Source organism: Xyrauchen texanus, chromosome 37 (genome assembly GCF_025860055.1).
Source record: "Xyrauchen texanus isolate HMW12.3.18 chromosome 37, RBS_HiC_50CHRs, whole genome shotgun sequence".
NCBI classification, from domain to species: Eukaryota; Metazoa; Chordata; class Actinopteri; order Cypriniformes; family Catostomidae; genus Xyrauchen; species Xyrauchen texanus.
Window position 1 is genome coordinate 7,816,506 of NC_068312.1, and position 20,086 is coordinate 7,836,591.

The following is a 20,086-nucleotide window of genomic DNA, read 5'->3' on the forward strand; positions in this document are numbered from 1 at the left end:
AAACAACATCGGAATTCAGTATTAAACATTCATATGTGTCAGATATCAAGCTTCTTTTTTCTTGTGGACAACCAAGGAAGCAGTTACACACCACACACACACACACACACACACACACACACACTCAAAAATAAGCCCCTTAGGACATTTAACTCGACACTTCCTCTCAGAGAAACCACAAAAACAATTGCATGCACTCACTCACAGACCAACTCACTATCAAGCTGTCAGCAGCCAGGACGGATGCATCAAAGAAAGGCCAGCAAAAATACCACCTTTACATTCATGCATCAATCTGAAATTGTTATGAGAGCTCTGCCAATACTTTAAACCCCAACCAGAACACCCCAGCAGTGCACTAAAAACCCCTCAGTTGTGCATTACTCAAGTGTCATTAGCCAGCTATGATCGTAAGGTCCATCGTTACCAATTTATTACTAGTAAAAAAAAATCCCTCAATTACCTTCTATCACAATATACAGATCTAAAATACAGGTGGCGCTCAAAACAGCTGCGCACTCACCATGTGCTCGTCATAGACATTCGGTGTATTTTCTGATTGCCGCGCCTTCAGCATTGTTTCATCAAATATCTTGGCCTCTGAGTGGACTAAAAGCTTAATCTTGGTGTTTTTTTAGCAATGGGAGATCGCCAGCTTTGCGGTGATGTAGATTACGTTACCAATTTACATGTTTTCATTTTGCCAATACATTTTTTATCATGTTTGTTTCTGCTGGACTGCATATTTTGTTCTGGAAATCTGAGATATTAGATTATTTACAAAAGCAAGTTCACACACAAGTAAAAAAAATACACATTTTAAAGAAAACAGCCTAAGGTAATAGCTGATATAGAATTTGTGGGTACTGCTTATAAGTAATATAAGAAATATTTGTCTTAAAAAGATCAATTTTCACTTTGTAATTCTTTCTACTATTTTACTGCTATTTGAAATGTAACATAAATGTTAAAGTGATGGAGTTCTCTAAAAAGTTCAGATCCTAAGATATCAACTGGTACCACATATGACTAACTAAAGTATTCAGGAACTTTTACATTTTTAGCTTAAACTTACAGGGTTAAGGGATGCCTTTCGCACAATTGTACCCTGAATGCAGTGTATAGCTTTCATTTAATTACAGAGTAAATACTTTCAATTCGATCTCCACAGAAATTATTACTCCACCCTCTGCGTAGCATCATTAGCAAGACTGTTGAGCCTTGGTGGGTTGAACGACGGATGTGCTGATTTTCGATATAGCTACTACGGTTTCAGAAAACAGCCATGACTAGCTTGTTAGTTTCTCCAGTGATGCATTGTAGTATTGTGGTTTAGCAGTGAGCTATGCCATCCTATGGTAAGTACACCTTAGAAGACCTTAGCAACCACATAGCAACGCCCTGGCGTTTCTTCAGAAAGGTACAAATCTAGTATCTTTAAGATCTCTAACAAACGTACTAAAATAAACACTCAACAAGTACCCCTGCACAACACACTCCAAGTACCTATTCCTTATGAGAAGTAATGTTGAATCAAGACACAAGAAATCTGGCAGAGTGAAAAGAAAACACAAGCAAATGCTGGATTAAGAGTTTTAGTATCTACCACTTTGCAAGTCATTTAACAGTGAGCAAAAATTATTTAAAAAGTCAACATGAAACAGCGATTACAACCCGTTTTATTTATGTAATGTGGTCTCTATTTGATAGGTAGTTGAAGGGAATGGGTTGAAAAACGAGGGCTTGGTTATGCCAGCCGAAATGGAAAGTGATTTCATAGATGGACCAAATTATATTAATAGACAATTAGAAATGACAAAAACAAGCATACTTGTTCTTTAGAGTAGCGTGCACTGATTAACTGTCCACAATAAACAGTGTTAATTCAGATTTTACGTTGACTTTAAAAATGATTTCTGCTAACTTGAATGTATTGGACTGCACTTTAATACACTCAGTTCTATGAGAAACGAGGATATATTAGACAGATGTGCTTAAGTAATTAGTTGAGTTTGTTAAAGAGATAAAGCACAGCCTTCCTTTAGCATTCCTCTTTTTCAACTGTCACAAAAGAAAACCCACTTATTCCTCCCAACACAATATATCTATCCAAAGCAACAGTCCTTAATGAAGACTTGGCAGACAAAGCTGAGAGGTGCTTACCTTTGATCCCAAACTTTGAGTTGCGTCCAAACTTCAGAATGACAAGCATCAAGATGAAGCCCATGAATGTGATCGCAGCGATTCCCACGACCACGTACACCTACGAGCAGAATGGAGGGGCTTAAAGAGCGGCCACTGCTTTCAAAGCAAATGTGTGCAAAACTTGTTTTCCACCAGGATAGGCTGTTGGATTGAAGCTATGTACATGCAGGCCTGATAAAAGCACTGCATTTTTGCCTATATGTATCATTAAGTTGTTTTATTTTGCTACAGTCTGAAAGTGCTCCTAGAGGTTACAAACACGCTACAAAAATATTCTGTGCATCACAGACGGATTGACATTCCTCCTGCTAGGTTGTACTGTTACCATGGGATTGATGTTTCATGAAATGAATAAAGGTCTGATGCTGAATTCTGATTGGAGGAACCATTTTTAAAGCTGTTGCGAAATGCCGATAAACAGCCTACAGCTAATGAAGGATGATACTTGTCGGAAGAACTGTTTATGCTTCATGGGGTAACATATGGCTTAATTCAATTCAAAAATATTATTTAACATCACTGAATCAACCTGAAACATTAGGTTACACCAACAAAACAATTTTTTTAAGTAACTAAAACTAACTAAATTAAGTTTAAATAGATCTCTAATCTTAAAATTGCACGTTACAACTTTTTACAATGTGATTATTATTAATATTAAACTAAATTCATTATTCATTGAACATTGGTGTTGGTTATATTGCAGTTGCCATTATTTTAGGAATTAGCCACTGGAGGTTGTGTGATACAGTGGTACCATGGTTAAGGGGTTTTTAGGTACTCTTCACATCATGCTATAGAACGCCACTTATCCATAGTAAAATAACTATGACACTTTGCCTTGAGAGGCTTATTGCTATAATTGCATATGCAACACAAAAGGTGACACAGTACAAATGCATAAGCACTGAAATCATATTAAATAATTCAATTTCACCCACAGCAACTTTGTCCTCAGGAGGTCCAAGTGGAGTATCATCTGTTCAGAATAGAGGAAATGTTAAGATACAGTCTATGCACATCTCACATTAAAAATACATCATTTATAATGTGTGTTTATGTGCTTTAGTTCATACCTGTAGTGGGATCTCACACACAAAAAGACAAACAGAAGAAGAGTGAACTTTAAAATCAAACCATATAATCCAAAGTCTTAGTAATTAAGACTTAATTACACTGTAATTAACATATTTATTTATGTGGTAGCACTTTATTTTACAGTAGTGTTCTACATTTACGTACTATATAATTACAACAACTATAGTAATTACTAGGTACTAACCCTAAACCTAACCCCAACCCTAAACTTAAGCTATATTAAGAACATGTAGTTACCTAATATTATTCTTTCTTGGGTAAGAACACGTACTGTAAAATAAAGTTTAACCAATTTTGTACAGTATATCATTCCAGCATTTAAAGGTGAAGTGTGCAAATTTCTGTGCCACTAGCAATGGAATTGCAAAAATTATATTTTCAAACAGGTTTCCTGGACATACATTGGTCACTCAAGTGGAGCTCAAAGGTCTCAAACTCACGCTGTTGGTCGAGCCAATGTTGCTGTGTCAGGCTGGTTGGGATGCTCAAACAAACAGTGCAATGATTTGACAGTGCTCGGATAGAAGAAATTATTTTAACAGAAAAGATTACACACTTCAGCTTTAAGAGCTTATTGCATTGCAATTAAAGGAATATTCGGGGATCAATACAAGTTAAGCTCAACCGACAGCATTTGTGGCATAATGTTGATTACCTCAAATGTTAATTTTGACTCGTCCCTCCTTTTCTTAAAAAAAAAATGCTACCAATCTGGGTTTCAGTGAGGCACTTAGAATGGAAATGAATGGATGCAATTTTTGAGGGTTACATTTTTTTCACTTTTTCAGAAGCATAGTCACAAGACATGAATAATATGCATGTTTACATGATTTTAGTGTGATTAAATCACTTACTAACCTTTTCTGTGCAAAGTTATATTCAATTGTACAACTTTGTTGCCATGACGATGTAATGTCAACAAACCCTAAAACCCTAAAATGACTGTAAAAATGACAAATTAAACAATAATGCAGCTCAAATAAATGCTTTTCAAATAATATTTTTTCAATAATTGTTTTATAAAATTATAAGCTTCTCTCTTCTGCCTTTCAACCCTCCAAAAATTGTCCCAATTCACTTCCATTGGAAGTGCTTCACAGTAACCTTGATTTTTGCTTTTTATAAAGAAAAGGATAGACGAGTCGAAGTCAATTTTTTGTGGTAATCAACACAAGGCCACAAATGCTGCCGATTGAGCTCAATTTATATTAAACCCAGAATATTCCTTTAACACATTTATATCATAATACTATTCCATTGCTCCAATATTATTCCAAGTATGTTTAAATGAGACTCACCATAATACACTGGATCAGTAACCGACTCTGAAGGATTCAAATGGAAAAGGAAACAAATAAGAACACTTCTAGACACTGTCTGTTACGTTACATGAGGTGTAGCCCTTGTTGGTCGTGTTCCTATGCTTATTTGAGTCAACTCACCATTCCACGGCTCATGCATGAAATGAGCAAATACGGACTTGAGGTCCCCTCCATATGCATTACTGGCCACCAGTGTGTATTCTCCATTGTTGATGTGCGTTGGACTGTCCAGCTGTAAGCAACCGTGGTATTCGCCCTCCGAGAAATCATGGATTAAGGTGCGGATAAAGCTGCCCTCCTCCACGGTTTTGCCATTTAATAACCAGCTCAGTTTAGGCTCTGGGTTGCCTGATACGCTGAAGGGAATGCACCAGTGGTGGTCTGAGATAGCGTCCATTAGCTTGCTGATTGTAGGTGGAACTGGCATCCCGAATCAATGGTACAGATAGACAAATGAGTATAGACAAATATACAAACACGGATGTTAACAGTAATCTGTAATATTCTGTAATAGAGTCATATTCAGAACTTCATTTGGAATTATGTGTTCTGTTTAAATGTAATCTGCTAATCCTTTGTTGATTATTAACTGAATGACCATGTAAAAACATTTCCCTCTTGGGAACAAATTAAAAGCTATATATAGTGCAACTTTAAATTCCAATTTAAATGAGTAGTAATTATGCACCAGTTTTACACAAATAATGCTTATAGAACAGAGAACATCTAGATCTGTTGGTACAGCTGTGTGTTTTGTCTAGATGAGGTCTTACACAGTATGTCCAGATGCACAGAGCGCTCAGTCACGCCCACCATATTATCAGATCTGCAGGTGATTTTGCATCCGTTGTCCAAGGAAGAGACATCCAAGAGCTTGAGCTCTGACGTCTGACCCGAGCGCTCAAGCTGAGGGTGTGGATTACAGCAATGTCAATGTCATTTCTATTTACAGTGTTTCTGCTATGCTCTATAAATCAAAGCCTTAAAGGTTAGTTAACTAACCAATGAGTAAAAATCATTAACTCAGTTACAAACCATCTTCTCACCAAAAATATAATTACGTAAAGGCTTAAAGACAAAAGGAAATTGCATTCACAATATGTTTCATTTTCATAATGTGAAGTGAAACTGATTATTCAGCAGAAAACAACATAAGGGGAGGGACGTTACTTTTATCTCACTTTGATTGGATTATGAAATATTATGCTATGATATTATTGGTTTATATAATTTTCCCCAACCCAAATGGCCTTGGTTACATCAGAAGATTTTTAAAAAAAAAATATTTAAGGGGCTGAAAATTTATTAATATCTGCTCAAATATTATGAATATGAAAAAAACGATTTTTGGGGAAAAACATGCAAACAAATAAAATAATAAGATTTGTGAAAAATAAAAGCTTTGAATTTTTTTAACATAATTTTATTTAACCAAACCCACTGAAAAAGAAAAAGAAACAGATCTAACAGTGTATTAACGGCTATATTAATTTGGTGATAATTTGCGATTAATTATAACAAGAAATACTGCATACATTTTTAACACAATTAATTGTCCCTCCTGACCCATATGCACATTCTGTAATAAAAGTAAGTAGTATTTTCCAATTTTCTGAGCAATTCAAGCTTGAAGTGCATTGACGTGAAGTGACTTTGTGTTTTTACGAAAGTGAGGGGCACTTCAGCAGGGGGGAGTCAGCGCACCTAAACAAACCTCACAAGCAGTGCAGCCACAGAATGAGAGCCAGGTTGAGCGCTTGACAACTAGACTAAGCACACCAGATTGCAGGGATCCCGAGATACAATTTCCAGAGTACTGTTAAACTACTTTTAACTTCATGCAGCATCGTAAAAATGTGCCGTGTATGACTCTGAAAACCAATGAGATGATCCAGATGTGTCCGTCTGACGCAAATGTACATAAACCGACAATATATTTAAAAATAGCACAGACAGAGCAAAAGAAAGCGTCCTGTGAGAGCTGGGAAGATTGATGAACTCAATTGCAAAATAGATTGCTGTCAACTGTAGGCTTGTTTAATAATATGGGAATAAAAATAAATGATATATTGACTTTTAAAGCCACTTTTTGTTTTGCCATATCAATGCTTTACTTATCTGCCAACATATATGAAATGTATTTCAATTTGATTATATATTTGAATTATTTAATTATCTTTATTTGGGGGCCTTTCTCAGCAAATAATACAGTCTGCAATTAATTCAATTATTTAATCAGCAGGTCAAGTAATTAATTCAATCAAAATTTTAATCGATGGACAGCACTAATTGAAACTAAATATATGGCTCCTCATTCTCTCCCAGTCAAGTCTAAAATCTGATGAACTGAACCCGTGCGGATCCACACGGAAACAAACTCAACAACCACAAACACACACTGAATCACTTATACAGATTTAGATTAAGCTCAGGATTACCTCATATCTGGATTTGAGTGCACAGGTGTTCCAGTTCAGACTAGGTGTGGGCGTTCCTGAGGTGTTGCACGCCAGCGTCACGTTTAACCTTTCAAGCATGGTCACTTTAGTGGGACTGAGAATCACACTGGGGAGAACTAGAAAGAAACCACATCAAAAATCAAGACGTTTACATCCACTGATTAACTATAAAGAAGTTATATTCTTTATCAGTAAAAAACTAAAAACTAAACAACCATAAAATGTGAAAAATTCACTTCAGAATCTACATTTCCATAAGTCATTAAAGGAATATTGCGGGTTCAGTACAAGTTAAGCTCAGTTGACAGCATCTGTGGCATAATGTTGATTGCAAAAAAAAATAATATTTGGACAACTCCTTTTCAAGTACAAATCGAGGTCACAGTGAGGCACTTACAATGGAAGTAAATGGGGCTATTTTTTAACATTAAAATTCTATTTCAAAAGTTTAACCACAAGACAAAAACAGTATGCATGTATTTAATGTGATTAAATAGATAACTGACCTTTTCTGTGTGAAAATATGAAAAACTTAGTTGCTTCACATTTCTGTTTAAACCCTCCAAAGTCTGTCCCCATTCACTTCCATTGTAATTGCCTCACTGTAACCTTGATATTTTATTTTTTCTTTATTATTTTCCTTTTTTTAAAGAAAAGGACATGCAAGTCTAAATGTATTTTTGTGGTAATCAACATTATTCCACAAATACTGCCGACTCAGCTTAACATGCATTGAACCCAGAATATTCCTTTAAGACTTGTTTTCAGAAACATTATTGATTTTTCTTTGGAAATGTATTATTATTATTATTTTTATTTTTTTTCAAAGTTCCTATTTGGACATTTGAGGAATTTTTCAAGTGGTCAGTTGAACATCAAGACAATTGGAAAATGGAAAATATTCTATTTTTTTAGAAACCCATAGTATCATATTGAGTGATCCACTGATTGCACAAATTGTCAAATGTACACTTTTAAAAGAATTGCTAAAATACCTGTATTCCATGAGTGTAAGTTTTACCATTAATACATTTTTGAAATGCTTCAAAAATTTTGCTAATGCTCAATTTTAATAATTCTCAAGCAAACCAAAACATTTTTGGTCTTTTTAAGATGTCTTTTATTTTGAAATGTCTGAGTACTGAGTACAAGTGCTAAATTAATATACTTGTTTTAAGAAATCTTATTTTCATTTATTGACTGGCACATTTGTTTTTTTTTACTAGTTTCAAGCATAAACCTAAAACAACCTCATTTTTATGGTGTAGATTTCATCTAGAGTGCAAAGTGTTTTAAACTTGATATTTCAGCTCAGAAATCAAATCATTTGTTCTTTTCACCCATGTCACAGAAATGCCATTTTAGCCCGCTGGGTGCTCGCAGTAAATGCATTGAGTGTGGACAGTTCAGACTGTCTCTTTACTGATATCATCAGTGGACAGCCGAGTCAGATCACTATCTGCTCACAAGCTGCGACGATTGATGACTTTATCAGCCTGTGCCTGGCATCTCTTACGACTGCAGGAAACTGTTTAAACCGGTTGTTCTCCTATGAAAGCCGTTTACGCTACATACAAAATAAATACAAAATTGTGCTTTGTTCATAATTATGAGACAATAAGTAATATTTACGATCTATTATGATGATTAATGATCATTTTCTCACTGCATAAAATCATACCAGCCTAATCAACTGAGAACACATTAAGGAGTATTATTAAATTATGACATAATCCTATAATCATGACTAAGCACATCGCAATAATGACTTTTTATCTCAAAATAATGACTTTGATTTCAATATTTTCAATATGGTGTCCAATGTAAAATCAGGGTCCTGAAAACAAAACCAGTTGAGAACAACCAATTTAAAATGTAAAACAAATCTCTCAGTTACATTTGGCACTGTAGATGTACCATAAACTATGGTAAATTGAAACAATTTACTGGAGCTGTTCATCGTTTGCTTTCATGGTGCAAAAAATGGAAAAGAGAGACAATATTTGGCAAGAGGCCAGCTGACGCTAGCAGCAGAGTCTCTGCACTAAATAACATTATTGTGTTTTTGTGTTCCGGGGATCCCCCCCATCTATCTCTCTCTATATTTGTCCCTTATCCTCCTTCGCTCTCTCGTCCTCTCTTCCTCCCTTGAGGGCGTTCTGCTGTGGTAATGCTTAAAATAGGCCTGACTGGAGGCTGATCTTTGGATCAATAATTATCCGAGTCTCAAGCCGCAGCCATAAAACTACGTCCCATCTTAAGAAACAAACAAACCCAAACTTTACTTATAAACATTATAAAACCACACTAGGAGAAAAACCCAAGCAAAGTTTCCTTTAAAATATTTTTGCTTCTTTTAACTGACTGAATCAGCTCAAATAATTCATTTGAATTCTTCTAAATGGCAAAAACACAAAAATGTATAAGTTTTAGGTTTGTTCAGGTTTTTATGCTTTGGTTAAATGAGATCCTGCATCAGAGCTCCTTGTAAGCATCTTCTTTTCTGTTGGCTGAGCACAAAAATCAACACATAGCATTAAGTGACTGTCTTTGCAGTGTAAAAGTGGCTACAGCTTGATAAATAGATGCAAGATAGACAGGATTGATTACAATTCATGTGAAAGGATGTCAGCGCTGTTGATTACAATTTTAATGCTGAACATTCTATCAATGTAAGTCAATGGGAGTTTTTCATACATTAACTTTAAATTCCTTAAAAAAGTTTGCATTTTTTAGAGACCAAAAATAGATAACACACCTAAGGCTGAAATGATCTACAAAACAAAGTTTGCATGTAGTCTCTCTAAATTTGTGGATAAGAAAAAGAAGTATAGGAAGATGGTAAGAGGAATCTTCTCCATTCATGGGCAAGCAGTTGAACCTGATACAGGGGAGTCTGTACAGTATACTCCTTATCTTATTTTGGGCCAGTTGTTCTTACCACAGTTAGGCAGTGTGAGTGAGGAGAGCGTCCTCCTCTTTCCTCCCTCCTCCACACACAGCAGCTCCTCGGCCTCTTCTCCTCTCGGTTGTTTCAGCCACACGTTTTCACATGAGCACTGCAGAGGGTTACCTCCCAGCAACCTGAAACACAAAGACAGTTATATAAGATTCTGATATAAAAATATATATGCTGTTAAAAAACATTTTAAACACACAGAAATACACAAACCACTACACAAACCACTACACTAAACCTGATTCTGCTCATTACTGTGCACAATAGAAATTGACCGTTATATCAACCAGGCCAATTAAACTGATAATATTTGGCCTTTTTGAGATGATCAAGATTGGCCGATAACCCTCCTTTCTTGGCTGATTAACAAAAGTGTCAGCTTCCAAATAGAAGTATCACATTCCAAAATGTAATGACGCCCTTGCCAATGTTTTTGAGTGTCTCAAAAACATTATGCAAAACAAATGCTCGTTTAATTTCAATAATTTGGTGCAAGCCTCATTTGCTATCATAAATAGTATTATATCATACTATTATAATAGCAGCCATCAGCCTATCAGCCACCCCACTTTCTGTACTGGCATCAGTATGTGTCATGCACTATTGCATATATCAGAACATACACATACAAACAAGTAAAAAATAAAACATGAAATCTGAATCTGAATGATCTTTATTGCCAAGTATGCTTACACAGACAAGGAATTTGTCTTGGTGACAGAAGAAAATTAATTAAACAAAATGAAGCAAAACAAAATGAAACAAAATGAAGAAAAGCATAACAACACAAAACAAAGCAAAGCAAAACAAAGCAAAACAACACAAAACAAAGCAACAGCAAAACAACACAAAACAAAGCAAAGCAAAACGACACAGAAAACAAAGCGACACAAAACAAAACAAAGCAAAGCAAAACAACACAAAACAAAGCAAAGCAAAACAACACAAAGCAAAGCAAAACAAATCAAAGCAAAATAACACAAAACAAAGCAAAACAACACAAAACAAAGCAATACAACACAAAACAAAGCAAAGCAAAACAACACAAAACAAAGCAAAACCACACAAAACAAAGCAAAGCAAAACAACACAAAACAAAGCAAAACAACACAAAACAAAGCAAAGCAAAGCAAAACAACACAACACAAAACAAAGCAAAGCAAAACAACACAAAACAAAGCAAAGCAAAGCAAAACAACACAACACAAAACAAAGCAAAGCAAAACAACACAAAACAAAGCAAAGCAAAACAACACAAAACAAAGCAAAACAACACAAAACAAAGCAAAGTGAAACAACACAAAATAAAGAAAAGCAAAACAACACAAAGCATAGCAAAACAACACAAAACAAAGCAAAGCAAAACAACACAAAGCAAAGCAAAACAACACAAAACAAAGAAAAGCAAAACAAAGCAAAGCAAAACAACACAAAGCAAAGCAAAACAAAACAACACAAAACAAAGCAAAGCGAAACAACACAAAGCAAAGCAAAACAACACAAAACAAAGCAAAGCAAAACAACACAAAACAAAACAAAGCAAAGCAAAACAACACAAAACAAAGCAAAACAAAACAACACAAAGCAAAGCAAAACAAAACAACACAAAGCAAAGCAAAACAACAGCAAAACAAAGAAAAGCAAAACAAAGCAAAGCAAAACAACACAAAGCAAAGCAAAACAAAACAACACAAAGCAAAGCAAAACAACACAAAACAAAGCAAAGCAAAACAACACAAAGCAAAGCAAAACAAAACAACACAAAGCAAAGCAAAACAACACAAAACAAAGCAAAGCAAAACAAAACAACACAAAGCAAAGCAAAACAACACAAAGCAAAGCAAAACAACACAAAGCAAAGCAAAACAAAACAACACAAAACAAAGCAAAGCGAAACAACACAAAGCAAAGCAAAACAACACAAAACAAAGCAAAGCAAAACAACACAAAACAAAGCAAAACAAAACAACACAAAGCAAAGCAAAACAACACAAAACAAAGCAAAGCAAAACAACACAAAGCAAAGCAAAACAACACAAAACAAAGCAAAGCGAAACAACACAAAGCAAAGCAAAACAAAACAACACAAAGCAAAGCAAAACAACACAAAACAAAGCAAAGCAAAACAACACAAAGCAAAGCAAAACAAAACAACACAAAGCAAAGCAAAACAACACAAAGCAAAGCAAAACAACACAAAACAAAGCAAAGCAAAACAACACAAAGCAAAGCAAAACAAAACAACACAAAGCAAAACAAAACAACACAAAACAAAGCAAAGCGAAACAACACAAAGCAAAGCAAAACAACACAAAACAAAGCAAAGCAAAACAACACAAAACAAAGCAAAGCAAAGCAAAGCAAAACAAAAAATAGAACAAAAAACACACTTACTTTAGATAACGTTAAATTGCATGCATAAAATACATCTCCATGAAAAGGTCTGAGACTCACAGGTATGAGATGTTTAAATGGTGAAAAGTCCTCCAGGAAAGATACAACAGATTGTTTTCTTTGAGATTCCTGTAAAACGAGGTAATGATTAGCAATGACAAAACTCATATAATAAAACAGTATTTATTAGAGATCGACTGATATTGGTTTTTGATGCTCGATGCGATACTGGTGATTTTTTATTTATGTGTCTGATAACTAATATTTGGTAACACTTTACAATAAAGTGTAATTTGTTAACATTAGTTAACAACATTAGTGAACATGAATTTACAATGAACAACACATTTACAACATGTATTAATGTTTGTTAATGCTAATTACGATAGTAAGTAATATATTTTTAAAATCTAAAGTTGTATTTGTTAACAATAGTTAATGCAATATGAACTAACATTAACTAACAATGAACAATTGTATTTTATTAGCTAACAGTAACAAACCTTAATACATGTTGTAATAAATATATTGTTCATTGTTAGTTCATGATACCTAATGCATTAACTAATGTTAACAAAAAGTGTTACCTATTATTTTTTACAAAATATTTTTAGAAAACTAAAACGGTGGACAGTCTACAAAGAATTCATTTGCAGTTTAAGTTGCAATATACACTTGTTCAAAGACCCTCACTTATGAAATATTTCAAATGTAAAGTCTTTTGTGTCTAACTTTATCGGTAAACACAATATTAATGAGCAGATAACCGATGAAGTGTAAAAGTGTAAATATTGGTTAAAAATATTGGTCAAACCGATTATCGGCTTATCTCTTCCATTTATACAAAACATTTCATATTTATTTTAACAATAACTCACACAATATAAGATAATTTCATAATCTATTCTAAATGTAACATACATGTTGCAGAATTAATCATTCTGAAGTTTAAACCATTGAAAATCAAACCATGCTCATAGACAAACAACAGCACCTCCTTAAAAAACCAGACAAAGCACTCACAGATACTGAAGTTTCATGTTGTTCTGAAAGGCTTGCCGAGAAATATATGTGAGCCGTGTGTTTGTTACAGTTCTGTAGATCAAGACAAGCATTCACATATGTTTATAATTTCCACAGATATAGAACATAACCCGATTTACAGTTCCTATACACTTTTAATACTCACAAGTTTCTAAGGTTGCGGAATAAGTTGAGATCTTTTTCATTAATGGATGTGAAACTGCTTTGATTTGCAATGTATCTGCAAAAAACAAGAAAAGCACATAAGAGTCATTCATGATTAAATACCAATAACACTTGCTAAAGGGTCTTGATTGCCAGATATGATTTGTAAATGTAATACTAGCAGCTAATTGCAAAATAGCCTACTAATTAAACCAACTCAACTGCATAAAATGAACACATGCAAACTCAACATTCAATAACAATTACAAATAGATTATTGCATAATAGTCAACAGCAACAAGAGAAGCATCACTGCAGTAGAGTATAATGTGCAAAAGTCATGTCCATAGACTCTCATAGCACAATACTCATTCAGAGGACAAATATAATTGCGTACTCTAGTTTGAACATGTAATCTTGCTTTGACACAACTCCAGTACATCACATAAATAAATCATGTCTGTATTCAATGGCACACAATGGTGATGGCACAAGAATTCATTGGCTGAATGTTTTTAGTGTGATTTTAAAGACACAACACAAGCATGATTTATATGATATAAAGACCTCTGGCAGCTCCATGTCTTTAATCAAGCTCTCCGTCATAACTCACATGTCTGTGATGTTCTCCATCTCTGCGTCGGTCTGCAGCATGGGAAAAGCCATGATACTGCGCTCCGCATCCACACAGGAGATCCTCACGCCAGTGCACGTGCAGAGCTCTGGACAAGCGGCACCGGGCCTCCAGAGCGCGAGCAGCGCCAGAAGAACCCAACCGAACCCGCAGCCCGCCATGCCGAAGCCACCCAATAGCAGGTCCTTGCCGCCAGATTTAAGACCCCTGAAACCCAACGCGACTTGGGTCCAGACACGGATCGGAGCACGCTACCGACCTTGTCTCCCTCACGCGCGTGAAGTGTCAGTATTCCTCTCGCCTCAGTATTTCTCTCTCCTCGGGTAAATAAGCGAGATGCTCTGGATGCGTTGAATGACGCGCGCGGTCTGTGCTCTGACAAGAACAGAAGACGCGCTCTGGAGAACTGCGCGTGCTGAAGAGAGCGCTGGATGATGCGCAGCGCATCTGAGGGGAGGAGAACACAAGAGATCATTCAAATTCCTTATTGATTATTGACAACATCCCAGTGATCCGAAAGATTTGAAGTATCTATCTATCTATCTGTCTATCTATCTATCTATCTATCTATCTATCTATCTATCTATCTATCTATCTATCTATCTATCTATCTATCTATCTAAAGGTTTAATTCTGTTTGCTACTGATTGGAAACCGTGTGCTAAAATATAGTTCAAAAATATAATTTTAAGATTAACACATTTATATTTCAAAACAAAATTCCATTAACATGATCTGATTAATCTTTAATAAAAAAAACTAAATATTTTACATTTTATTCGTGCTATTTTTTTTTAAACATTATTATTTTTTTTTTTTTGTGGAAACTCATAGTCGACATTTTAAAAATAGTAAAAAAAATATGCATCACATCAAACTGTTTAGGCCTACAGCACACATCGACTAATGGTCTGTTATTGTTTACAACGTGAGTCTGTGCTCAATAAAGGTGCTAAATAAAATTATGTTAAATAAAATTTGTCCTTGATATTTTCATTATGATCAAACTGCTTTATAAAACCAGTAAATAACTTGAGGCCTTGCTATAAGCAATTGCGAATAAATGCCTTTAGCCTTGACTATTTTCATTATATTAATAATAGCATGACCCAGGGGCGTAGATTCCAGGTGGGGTGTGTGTGGGGTTAGTAGCCACCCCCCAATAATAAAAACAAGCAATAGATACGGATTATATATGCATCATGCACTATATATCATACAATAATAGCAGCTTGGAAAAGATGAAATGTGGTCTTGGGGATCCTTAACGGCAGGAAGAATATCTAGGAATCAGGGCCATAATCACAATATACATTGAGGGGGACAATAATTTATATACTTGTTGCTTTTCTGCTGCAGTTCATTATGCACCGCTGTCTAATTGTCATTAAGTTGTTGCAGAAATAACATAAATTTTTTTTACATGTAGTAGTCTAACACCGCTCATCAATGTCATTTGAAAAATCAAATGAAATGCCAATCAGATCGATGAAGGTGGGACTCAAATTTAAGAAGCTGAGCAGGAACCTAGTGGATTATCCCAGTGCCACGCATCAGCAAGAAGTTCACTCTAACAAGAGTGTTATTGTCATGTAAGATGTAACTAAACACACAATATGTGACCACTGATTTATGAAAGAAATGTTGAACAGATCAACAGCAATTTCCAGTAGTGCAAACTATTCACTATTTGGCAAAATTATCCCATTTTGAATTGTATGTACAGTAAGTGATGTCATTCATCATCCATATGCTGTTACTTTTACTTGGAAAATAAAAATAGATATTTTATTCCATAAAATATCAGTTTACAGTGAATTACTTTTATGTTATATTAAAAATTATTTTATCTCTTTGGACCTTGACAGTAGTGCTCAGTATGAATGGTGTTTGTATGGAAAAGAGCAGTGTTAGGATTCCTGAAGAAAAGATTGTGTTAAGATTGTACTGAGCGGAAAAAACAACGAGAGACAACTTGAGGGCAGTAAATAATTTTGTGTATTTTCTTTTTGCTAGCCAGCTGACACAGTCATGCCATTTTACAGATACATCAGTGATTAAAAGAAATTCTAATTATATTCATCTTTTCTTTGAGACAGCAAGAAAAGATGACAGAAACAGGTGAATTGCTAGCAATGCAGACACAGTGTTTGTCTTGTACAGTGTGAACTTTAAAAATACATGCATCTTTTAAAACCAAAAATTATATCATTTTGGGCCTTTATCGCATTTCAAGCCTTTATTCATAAAATTATTGCATTCAGCACTGTTACAATATTAAAGGACCAAAGAGGACCATTATATTGTGACCTCAACACCCCTGACCCCTCACCCCCAAATGGTTTGAAATCCCACTGCTGCCATCTATCGGTGCCAGATGGTATTTAATTAAGGGCTGTATAAGCAGTAGATCACTGTTGTTATTGCTCATGCTTGAGGTTAGGGATTTGAGCAAACCCCTAACCTCAAGTATTTAACCTATTTACTTATTTATAAACAGTGTTTGTGCTATTGATACAGGTGTGCTATTACTTCTCCAAGTGATTGGACTTTCCCACGGAGCACAACAAAATGGGCCTGAAAAAACATTGAATGAGGGATCCAACTTGGTTCATTCATAGCAATGCACTTAACACCACTTAAAACTCCTTAACAACTGAATAGCAATGCCCTGACAACCTTTCACAACACCATAGCCTTGTGGCTGCAGGTTTATGCACTATTCTTATTTTCTAAAGAAAATATAAAAATCTAGTTAATATTGTCCAGGAAATAATATACATAAATAATTTTAATCAGTTTAATTTGATTTATTTAACACTGAAAACATTCAAGTAAAAGTAACAAAGAACAAAACAAATCAATTTACAAAAATAGAATACATGAGGTACTGAAATTTTGACCTAAAATGGGAGCATTTTTGATCTGCCGTCTACAGACTCAGAGAACCAAAGAGATATTGCATTCAAAATCCCGTTGCCAGAGTAAGTTCACAGTAAGTCAAGAAAGAATTGCTTATTTCCTCCGCTCATTCACTCGTTTCTGTATCTCACTACATTCTCTTTCTGAGAGCAGACTGGCACTCAACACGACTCCTCTGCCCGTCTGATCCACCTGTATGCTCATCATACAGCACATATCCACCAGCTCTTTCTGACAGTGCAGAATCCCATTGTCCACATCACTGCGTCTCACTGGGTCTTTCCTCAGCACTCGGGCCTCTGCTGCTGAGAAGCCAATGAGGTTAGTGAGCATTGCGTCACACAGATCCACATCCAGATACCCGGTCCCATCTGATATGGTGGCCCCCAGTTTCCAAACTCCACCACTACTGCGCAAGTTCCCCACCAATGTAACAATAAAGGCTTGTAGACGTAAAACCTGAACACTGGTTGGCGGCCAAGTGCCAGCCTGCAGAGTGCAGAGGTACCTGGGTATGGGTGCGTCCGTTATTGCACTAGCATTTTGCTTCCTATTTGAAACCGATTCATATTTAGACTCATACTTTGGAAATTCATCTAAGGATCTATTGTGGTGGGAGCTTCTTTCGCCAACAGGAGTTCTGGAGGCAGAATTTGACTGGATCTGGTTCAGTCCTCCAGTTTTGGGCTGGTTAGTATGGTTGTCCAAACTTGGTAAGTCTAAATCTGGAAATGTCTGTTGCTCAATTTTAATGTGTTCTCTTGTGCTAGGCAACACTACTGAATCTAAAGGGCACATCACGCTATCTAGCTCCTCTAATGGGATGTCATCAAAGTCCTCAGGAATTTCATCCACCATATTGTCCTCAAAGTTTTGTGGAACTTCATCAAAATCATCTGGAATGCTGTTGAAGTCATCATCTGGAATTTCAACCTCATTCCAGCTGTTGTCACTGGAAATGGGTGTCTCTTGTTGACGGAGGCTTAACTGGGAGCGTTGTGATTGAAGGTGAGGTGCAGATGGTCTGGAAAACACTTGCAAATTCAGGCTGTCGTAGCCGCTGTCAGCTACCTGAAAATCTTCCACAGCCTCCACACTGGCCAAGAGCTCCTGGTCATCCAGTTCCTCACCTTGTGGATGGTTTTCCTCAGGCAGACCCAGTGTCCCACAAAGCAGTCTACTTTGACAGTATATAGGCAAGAGCTGTTCCACCTCCCCTCCCAACACCTTCACATTCTCTGCCTTCAAGAGCAACACCCCGAGACGAACAACGATAGGCCCAACTATCTGTAGCTTCGTGCCGGGTGGCAGGTTGGTACTCAGGGCTGGGATGGGCCGGTACTCCATACCCTCCAGACTGTGCACCCCATCCGTAAGCTGCAGCATCAACATGCGAGTGGGCTTGGCCTCCCATGGCCTCTGTGTTTCCTGCGTAACCGCGGAGACTTGTTCGTTGGAGCAGTCAGTGCCCCGAATGCGCTGCAGTTGAGTGTAAGCAGGCTGGCTGATATCCATTAGAGAGTCCATCTGAACACAGTAACAGCTGTTTAGTTCTGTCTTCTGGGCCTCTGAGATGCCTGCAGGGAGCACTGGGTGAGCCAGATCTCGCAGGTCTGTTAGTAACCATTGCTCCAAGACACGTTGATTGAGCAGGGCCCGGGGCACAGCTTCTCTCTCCGCCTCCTCCTTTATCCAGTTCACACAAGCATCCAGCCAGGCAGGAGGGACCTGGATGTGCCATTCAGAGTGCAGCCATGCCTGGGTAACCTGGACTTCACTCACTGTGGACATCTTCTCACTGTCCCAAACACCACGGTCTGAACTTCTAAATGGAGAAAGAGAAACATTTTGTTGTTATTTAATTATTAATTAAAAATGATCACATTTAACCAAAATGTTTATTTAATATTATATAGGGATATAATCCTATCCCACTGATATAGGGATGCAAGCTCATGAGATGTGAAAAAGGTGAGAAAGTCATAGCAGGTGTTCCAGGGGTATATTTACAGTTCATTTGTTTGTTATATTTTGTTGTATTATCTTTTTATGTGTTTAAGTTAACTTAAAGTACACATTTCAAGAGATTTTATAAGAAAAATGTAGGACTTGTATGAAACTAAGGGCAAATTATCTTAAAAAAATGTGACTTTATCAAAAAGGTGAGTAGCCTGTATCCCTGAATATTAAACTGAATTTATGATGATGCAACATACAATTAACACTTAAAACATTTATAAATATGCAAATGTTAATATTAAGCTTACAGATTCAATTTGACAATTTTAACATAAACTTGAAATACTATGGAACATAAAAAAAATAATTAAAATAACTTGTACTAAAATTAATTAAAATGCATACTATACATTTTTTTATTTAGTTAACATTACCTTTACAGTGCAGACACTACATGGCATGTTCAAGTGAAATACCCTTTTAAAAACAAAACAAAAATAATATAGTAAAACGTAAAATAATATTAACAATATAATAACACATAGCATAATATAAATTATTCATATTCTTAATTAGCATACTATATAATTTACTGATTACTATTCTATATTGTAACCTACTATACTATATAGTATTATACAACTTACTAAACTATAGACAACAAAAAAAATCGAGTAATTCCACGTTTATTCTGGCGCAGGTTACAATGTGCGCAATATGAGGTCGCCAACATTTTACAGACGACTTGCTCTAATAAGTAAATCGCTGTTATAATTTTGAGTACAGACTTTTTGCTTCTTACTTACGGCGACTAATGATGTTCTTGAGGATTAACTCTTTAAGAAACTTCACAGTTGAGCGATATCAAACAACAACTGTTTTCCAACAGAATCGGATCAGCTAGTCGGCTCCGCTCATTTCTGTTTGCGTGGCCGGGAAAGATTGA

At 35.9% G+C, this 20,086-nt stretch overlaps 2 protein-coding genes across 2 annotated transcripts in view; both read right to left on the reverse strand.

The window, feature by feature from the left end:
- LOC127631309 (BDNF/NT-3 growth factors receptor-like) overlaps nt 1-14,638 on the reverse strand; it is a 75,184-nt gene extending 60,546 nt beyond the window's left edge. The window contains exons 1-11 of the mRNA XM_052109395.1: nt 14,239-14,638; nt 13,627-13,701; nt 13,461-13,532; nt 12,498-12,566; nt 10,026-10,168; nt 7,064-7,200; nt 5,399-5,531; nt 4,746-5,045; nt 4,602-4,628; nt 3,147-3,184; nt 2,164-2,263 (exon numbers count right to left, since the gene is read on the reverse strand). Coding sequence (XP_051965355.1) covers nt 2,164-2,263; nt 3,147-3,184; nt 4,602-4,628; nt 4,746-5,045; nt 5,399-5,531; nt 7,064-7,200; nt 10,026-10,168; nt 12,498-12,566; nt 13,461-13,532; nt 13,627-13,701; nt 14,239-14,420 — 1,276 coding nt within the window. The 5' untranslated portion in view covers nt 14,421-14,638. The remainder of the gene's footprint in view (nt 1-2,163; nt 2,264-3,146; nt 3,185-4,601; nt 4,629-4,745; nt 5,046-5,398; nt 5,532-7,063; nt 7,201-10,025; nt 10,169-12,497; nt 12,567-13,460; nt 13,533-13,626; nt 13,702-14,238) is intronic.
- Nucleotides 14,639-16,251: 1,613 nt separating this feature from the next.
- Nucleotides 16,252-20,077, reverse strand: rmi1 (RMI1, RecQ mediated genome instability 1, homolog (S. cerevisiae)). Its single transcript, XM_052109130.1, has 2 exons — nt 19,947-20,077; nt 16,252-19,006 (listed from the first exon to the last, which is right to left on the reverse strand). Exon 2 carries the CDS (start codon nt 18,970-18,972, stop codon nt 17,275-17,277), a length of 1,698 nt encoding a protein of 565 aa, XP_051965090.1. The 5' UTR covers nt 18,973-19,006; nt 19,947-20,077; the 3' UTR covers nt 16,252-17,274.
- Nucleotides 20,078-20,086: the final 9 nt, after the last annotated feature.

What these genes read in the sequence shown, in the direction of transcription:
- rmi1 (XM_052109130.1), bottom strand. Translation starts at nt 18,972, where the DNA reads ATGTCCACAGTGAGTGAAGTCCAGGTTACCCAGGCATGGCTGCACTCT.